The sequence below is a fragment of the Sinocyclocheilus anshuiensis genome, unplaced genomic scaffold (assembly GCF_001515605.1).
Source record: "Sinocyclocheilus anshuiensis isolate Anshui unplaced genomic scaffold, SAMN03320099.WGS_v1.1 scaffold335, whole genome shotgun sequence".
In the NCBI taxonomy this organism is placed as follows: Eukaryota; Metazoa; Chordata; class Actinopteri; order Cypriniformes; family Cyprinidae; genus Sinocyclocheilus; species Sinocyclocheilus anshuiensis.
This window is the reverse complement of record NW_015548239.1, coordinates 2,163,821-2,170,819: the sequence shown is the minus strand read 5'-3', so window position 1 is coordinate 2,170,819 and position 6,999 is coordinate 2,163,821. Positions and strand designations below refer to the sequence as shown.

The following is a 6,999-nucleotide window of genomic DNA, read 5'->3' as shown; positions in this document are numbered from 1 at the left end:
GGTTTTCAAAATTGCGTGTAAACAATTGAAAAAAACTGTAATGCCACTGTCTGTGCCTTTTGTTGCAGAGGTCATCCCCACCGATAAAGTGGACGTTGCATTCAAGGATTTGGATGCTGCCATCCTGGTGGGCTCCATGCCAAGGAGAGAGGGCATGGAGAGAAAGGACCTACTGAAGGCTAACGTAGCCATCTTTAAGTCCCAGGGGGAGGCGCTTGACAAGTATGCAAAGAAAACAGTCAAGGTGAATAACAGGCCAATGACTTTGACCGAATTAAAAGCAAATATAATGAAGTGAAGCAAATATGTTTTTAATGTTTTAAAGGCAATACGTTTTAATTTGTAGGTTCTAGTTGTTGGTAACCCAGCCAACACTAACTGTCTGATTGCTGCCAAATCTGCCCCATCCATCCCCAAAGAGAATTTCTCCTGTCTGACGCGTCTGGATCACAATAGGGCTTGCTCTCAGGTAAAACACCCCTTTGCTGGATGGCCCACCATAAAGAAGCACAATACTGTACAAAGAGGGGAAATAGTTCAATGTATGGCCAAATTTTACACTAACTTGTAACACACACTGTGTCCTCTAGGTGGCAATGCGTTGTGGCATTTCAGCGAACAGTGTGAAGAATATGATCATCTGGGGAAATCATTCATCTACACAGTACCCTGACATCCACCACTGCAAGGTGAATGTGCAGGGGAAGGACGTGACTGCCTTTGATGCAGTGAAGGACGATGCCTGGCTGAAGGGAGAATTCATTTCTGTAAGTGCTGTCTGCTGTGGCTTCGTCTTCCTGTAGAGGTCACTGTTGGCCTATTTACTATGCCACACTACTGCAAAAGCAAAACATTGTTTAGCAGCATTCATGTGTATGACATTAATTATTAAGACAGATAGGTCTGCTGTAATAACATTCTTAATATACTTTGCATATGACTACTGATTGGAGTGATATGAACATAATTTTTCTGTGGTTATTCCACTCTTCCTCTCTGTTTCTCAGACAGTGCAGCGGCGTGGTGCTGCAGTCATTAAAGCCAGGAAGCTCTCCAGTGCCATGTCAGCCGCCAAGGCCATCTGTGACCACATGAGAGACATCTGGACAGGCACTACTGAGGTCAACTTTTTAGGGGTTCTTCACAATTCACAAAGACATTGGTTTTAGACTGTTCTGAGACCAATATTGCATCTCTGTATTAGTTCAAATATCCATTGTTTTCTCGGTAGATCAGTGGTTCTTCAGTAAAATCAATAGTTATTTATGGGGGAAATTATGATTTAGGTTTATATATTAATGTTGTGCTTTTTTTAGCATTATAATTTAGAGTTAAAATTGTGAATTTATCAACAATAACGTATTCATTTTAAAGTCATTAATTTAATATTTAAGTCTTTTATTAAGTGAACCATTTATTTGGGGAGGCCCCCCAGAGGGGTTGAGAAGTGTCTGTAGATATTTTATTGCATCAAGTTGGAGGAATCCCTTATCAGATTACTACTCTAAAATTGTGTGCATTCCAGCCAATTTTGACGAACGGAGGCTTGAAGTCAAATAATAAACACGAAAGACACAATGAAAAAAAGAAGCCCTAAACTGGTAAAACAGTTCACTGATTAAAATGTCCTGAAGAAGCGTGATAGGACTCTATGGAACTGAAAACCCAAGCAATATGAAATAGAAATGAACGACTGTGTAATAACATAATTTGTTCATTAGTTTTCTTTTCTTTTTTTCATCCCCACATAAACACCATGGGAGTTGCCCGTTAAGTATTTACTCATCTACAAGTAATTTTATGTGCAATATGATGATTGCATAATACAGTGTCTAATGAATGTTGCGATATTGCACACAAGGCAACAACTTTATTTGGACTGATGCTGTACAGATTTATGAGGAACTGCTAATTTGTTCTGAACTGCTTATGTGTTTGTTTTATAGGGTGAGTTCATCTCTATGGGTGTTTATTCCACTGGAAACCCTTATGGAGTTCCTGAGGACCTTATTTACTCATTCCCTGTTTCAATCAAGGTTTGTCATGAAACATTCCCCAAATCTATGCCTGATATCTGTTCCTTACACTCAGAATACTGAGATGAAATTCATTTTTACATCTATTTATCAAGCTCAACTAGAGTAAGGAGGATTTTAGCCACCACTGCAAGATATTTCTCTTTTTCTTCAGGATAAGGCCTGGAAGATTGTTGACGGCCTGGCCATCAATGACTTCTCAAAAGCAAAGATGGACGCAACAGCAGCTGAATTAGTGGAGGAAAGAGACACCGCTGTCTCTTTCCTGGGTGTGTGACTAGAAACCCAACTGTCTACACCACTCTTAGATGCCCAGAAAACTCCAGAAGCACATTTGTAAAACACTCCAGAAAATCTTTTTCTTCCCCTGAAACTGTTACACGAATACTAGAACTGTATGTACTTGAATTTTCTAAACCTTTTCAGCTGGATTTTGGCTGATAATTCAGAATTGGAATCTAGTCTAGCTGTTTAACAGGGACTTTGGTTGTTTGCTTTCTTGTTTTTGGTCTTCCACCAGAGCACAGCTGTCACATAAAGAGAAAAGTAGTCCGAAACAAGATGGTAATTATTTCTAGACTGCCCTTCCCAATCCAGAACTGCATAAAGGAGGACCAAAGCCTGGAAAGGACTCAGAGTACATGGATTAGGTCTTTCTGTGTCATTGTGTCATTGTCCAGACTGAATTTTCAGCTGTTACATGTCTAACATAAGTTTATCAGAAATTATCTTTGGCAGTGTGGTTACTGTAACAGATGTTTATATGTAGAATCCAGCAATAAAACCCAGACATTACAGTGGATTCTTGCACTTATTATTATGAAACATTGTTTTCATTCTTTAACATTACCAAAACACTTTCGTACACTGTGGTTTACAATGAATAATGGCCAGAATTCTCTATTACAGTCAATTCATTGTCATATGTAGTGTTTCGGGTCATGATACATTTTTTCATTTCTGGACCTTACTTAGAATTATTAGAAATACTGAATATTGTACATATCTTGTAACACAATAGGCTTGTTTGAGATGCACCTCGCCTCGCCTGAAATGAAGGCGAGAGTAAGGCGGCTGCAGTGAAATAAGCGCAGTCAAGACAGACAGTTCTGACCTCTCAAAGTGGAACAGCTACCAACGAGATCAAAGGCAGATATCGCGTTATTCTCACTTACATGCTGTGTTGCTAATAAACATAATTCAGTTCTGTTGCTTTTATATGAAAATAAATATGAACAAGACACTCAAAGTGCTTGCTATTTAATTCCATACGAAAGGTGTATATCCATTTTTACTTTAATACAAACATGTATTTTAGATTTTTATAGAAATATGACAACAATCACATATCTCGCACAGAGATCGCACTGTCATAGTGTTTGGGAACATTCATGCATAATTTAAATACATAATCATATGAAATCAGATAAAAATAAAATATTTTAGAAGAGAACCGCAGCATCACAGTTGTCTGAACCAATGAGCATTAAGCTGTGTCGTCAGTCAGTCGTTTCCCATCATGTTTTGATCAGCGCAGTCGGTGGAGAACAACTGCGCTCAACTGCATAATCTGACACAGCCGCCTCGCCGTCGCGAGAGTTTTTTGGCACACGTCAGCATGACATCAGAGCAAGTCGGACGTGACTCAGACACTTTTTTAACCGGCATGCATTTCGCGGTGATCACCGGTGATCGGTTCTGCGCAGATTTTGCTCATCTCAAACAAGCCAATTACATGCGCTGTACGAAAGAGTGCTGATCGTTCTGTTCTGCAAGGTCATTGGTGTGGGGTTGTAGACGTGGCCTTGCCGCCGGTGTTGCCAAATCTCGATAGAAAAACAAGCCCACAATTTGCAATGTCTTTTCAATAATAACATATTTCTACAAAATAATTGACGTGTTTTGCTAGACTTCTGGCCCACTAAGTTAATAAATAACGAGACCTATTAGCAAAGGAGAAAATATTTAATAATGACTTAGTAAGTAGGGATGTTGTGGTAAGTAATTGTACTAAACGTGATTGTACTAGAAGTCCCAAATAAGCGAGTGAATTATGCGAATACTCTAACAAATCGCAACCCACCACAGCTTTTATTTGTAAGGGACTTTATTAAATGACAATCCACAAGTCAATTACAAGAGGACATGGCAACACTGCTGTCCGGCTGCAGTCAGCCAATGAGATGCGCCGCTCTGAAAAGCAGCGCTCTGATTGGTTACTGCCAGTTTACGTTTCCCTTTGGAATTAAATCTACTGCAGTGTTTGTAATAACTTGCATTTGTTTACTACATACATTTTTAAAAGTTTCTGTTAGATCTTTAATATGATCACATTTAAGTGTAAACTAATTCAGAATCACAGTTCATCAAGACAATAGTGTCACAATAATGACCATTTAAAAAAAGGAGGGTCACAAATGACGTAGCCCTATATAATGTTGGTTTCTAATCGGTTCTTTTAATTGAACGTATGATGTTCTGGATATTTTATGTTTTTAGCGAAGCACTTCCGCAGTATTTCCGTGACCCCACACTGCTGTTTCTGAGAGGAGAAAGTTGGTTGGTCAGAGAGGAAAACACACGTCGCTGTTCCGGAACAAGCTCCAGCAGCTACCCGACAGCATCTTCCAGTCTCAGAGTAAGACACCTCTAATCTACTTTCACATTCGCTTTGCATTTATGATACTATAATGCCAGGGAACCACGTCCTCTGACGTGTTCCTAAATTCCTAAATCATGTCTAAAAGCGACGTTTTTTCGAAGCAAAGACATAACGTCAAGCGTCTGCTATACACATTACACATAGAGGAGAACGTCGCTGCTAAGTAAGCTAAGGGCGAAAATGCTGCAATAACGCGTACAGTCCGTACTAAATGATACCACTGTAACGTTAGCCATCAACATTTCATCTCGTAGAATATGGTACAATAAAAACGCTTCATTCTCCCCCGCCTAAAGTAAACAAAACTGACCCTAAAAATCTTAGAAATGATCCTAAGACACAACCAGAATCGGGTGGACGTGATCGAGGAAGTGCGACTGGATTGTAATGTGACGTGTTGAATAATGACGGACCAAAGGGGCTGAGCACAAATGTATTTCCCACATATACACTCAGAGAGATACACGTAATTACTCCACCTTGTAATATAACACACCGTATCTTTTGACCAATAAATACACGCGCGAGTAAAAGTCGACGAGCCGTTTATTCACCCTGCGTTACTCGATAGTCAGTGGGAGGAGAGAGAGGGAGAGAGAGAGAGGGGTGGTTCATTTTAAAGCGCGTGAACGCTAGAGGAAAGCACTCTTGAACAGAATGAGAGAATCGATCAGCTGACCTTCTGTCTCATTATTACTACTACCACCAATAAGCATCAAATCCCGACAGGACTCTCTCTGTGTGTGTTGCTGGTTTTCCCATGATTTAAACGGGATTGGGGGAAAAAGGATTATTGTTGTAATATTTAAACGAACTGCATTTTATAGAGTTTAGAGGACAGAAACTATGTCGCTTTACGTTGAAGGTAAGAATGTTCATAAGTCATGGTTTTGCTGTTTTATACTTGCTTATTAAGTACTTTTAAGGTTATATTGGTTCTCTGGATATATCTTAATTAATTAGATGAGATTTACTGGTATCTAGTGATCAAACTGGATCTTACTGCACCATGTACAAGCTGTCAGTTGAATTAAAGTTACTGTTACAGTTACTTAAACAGTTACTGCTGACTGATACACTGGGGAAGTTGCAGAAACGGAAGGGTTTATAGAGAGTATTTTGTAAACTCCAGACCTTTCCAGACTGTCGGTCCATTCCTCGCTTTGGTTTGGCTGTCCGAGGTCTGGTTCGCTGACAGCTATTCATCTGGCCTGACAGTGTCTGTAATTTAAAGAGGTTTTACATTAAACACGATTACAGGGGATACTTACTGAAGTTCTGTGACTGTTTGCGTTCAGCAGTGTTTCGGATGTACAGTGGGATCCAAAAGTATGAGGTCACATGAAAATCCAGGATTTGTAATCTAATTTAAACCTGGAAATTAAAAAAAAAAAAAAGTTTTAGGACTTTGAAAATAATACAACGAAACATTGTGGCATACACTGTTCAAACATTTGGGCTTAGTAAGATTCTTTAATGGTTTTTATAGTTTCCACAAAGGCTGCATTTATTTGTTCAAAAATACATTTAAAAACATAATACTGTGAAATGTTATCTATTTAAATATATGTCAAAATGTTTTTCAGCAATAGTGTAAATCAGTGTTTCCCAACTGGGGTTCCGTCTGTCGAGAGCAGGGGTGCCGTGTAAAAAAAATCATTTTTTAATATCTTTAAATTGCTAAAATGTACACCTGATCCACAAATGCACATTTTAATCGAGAGGCAGTTTTAACATTAAGTGACATGACATCTGACGCACAGATGCCATTGGTACATGCCGCTATGCTCAGTGACACTTCCGGTTTTCATTGGCATGTGTCAGTGGACAGTAGCATGTGTCACAAGTTTTAGTGACACTTTTAGTGACACATGCCACTCTCCACTGACACATGCCAATGAAAATCAGACAGTTCAGCTGTGTCATTTGGACAGCTAGTTTTCAAGTGGTATGTGTCAGTAAAACTTGTGACATGTGCCGATGGACTGCGTCCTGTGTCACTGACATTGGCACGATCATGTCGTAGTATGTTGCCTCCTGTTGTGATTGGCAGATGAGTTGGGCAGCTGTAATTGTAACACAAAAATCCTAAATAAAAAGCTGAATTTAGTGATTTTTAAATAAATGTCCATTAAACGTATTTACAAGTTTATTATATGTTTTTCAAACATGAAGTCAGTGTGTGGCACATCTGTATTTGAGCGGCAGATGACACTGAATGTTGTGCAATAGCCTACCAGTGCTATTGTATGTGGGTGATCACGCAGACTTCCCATTCTAGGATACACACGGGAAAAAAAT

At 39.2% G+C, this 6,999-nt stretch overlaps 2 protein-coding genes across 4 annotated transcripts in view; both read left to right on the top strand.

Moving 5' to 3' along the window:
* The first annotated feature begins 6 nt into the window (after positions 1 to 6).
* On the top strand, positions 7 to 2,868 carry LOC107654903 (malate dehydrogenase, cytoplasmic-like). Its single transcript, XM_016442219.1, has 6 exons — positions 7 to 244; positions 347 to 469; positions 591 to 767; positions 1,008 to 1,121; positions 1,947 to 2,036; positions 2,191 to 2,868. Exons 1-6 carry the CDS (start codon positions 41 to 43, stop codon positions 2,311 to 2,313), a joined length of 831 nt encoding a protein of 276 aa, XP_016297705.1. The 5' UTR covers positions 7 to 40; the 3' UTR covers positions 2,314 to 2,868.
* A 1,409-nt stretch (positions 2,869 to 4,277) lies between these two features.
* The window catches only part of LOC107654902 (UTP--glucose-1-phosphate uridylyltransferase), a 34,289-nt gene continuing 31,567 nt past the window's right edge, over positions 4,278 to 6,999 (top strand). The window contains exons 1-2 of one of the 3 annotated variants that reach the window (XM_016442218.1): positions 4,278 to 4,301; positions 4,536 to 4,674. Coding sequence is in view for 1 of the 3 variants with exons in the window: in XM_016442216.1 (XP_016297702.1) it covers positions 5,545 to 5,563 (19 nt within the window). In the remaining 2 variants the exon portion in view is untranslated. Of the gene's footprint in view, positions 4,302 to 4,336; positions 4,675 to 5,425; positions 5,564 to 6,999 lie in introns of those variants that run through there. The other 2 variants (XM_016442217.1, XM_016442216.1) reach the window with 2 other exon arrangements.

What these genes read in the sequence shown, in the direction of transcription:
- LOC107654903 (XM_016442219.1), top strand. Translation starts at nt 41, where the DNA reads ATGCCACTGTCTGTGCCTTTTGTTGCAGAGGTCATCCCCACCGATAAA. An exon ending in TGAAGGGAGAATTCATTTCT is followed by an intron (nt 768 to 1,007) that starts GTAAGTGCTGTC and finishes TCTGTTTCTCAG; the next exon opens with ACAGTGCAGCGGCGTGGTGC. An exon ending in TCTGGACAGGCACTACTGAG is followed by an intron (nt 1,122 to 1,946) that starts GTCAACTTTTTA and finishes TTTGTTTTATAG; the next exon opens with GGTGAGTTCATCTCTATGGG.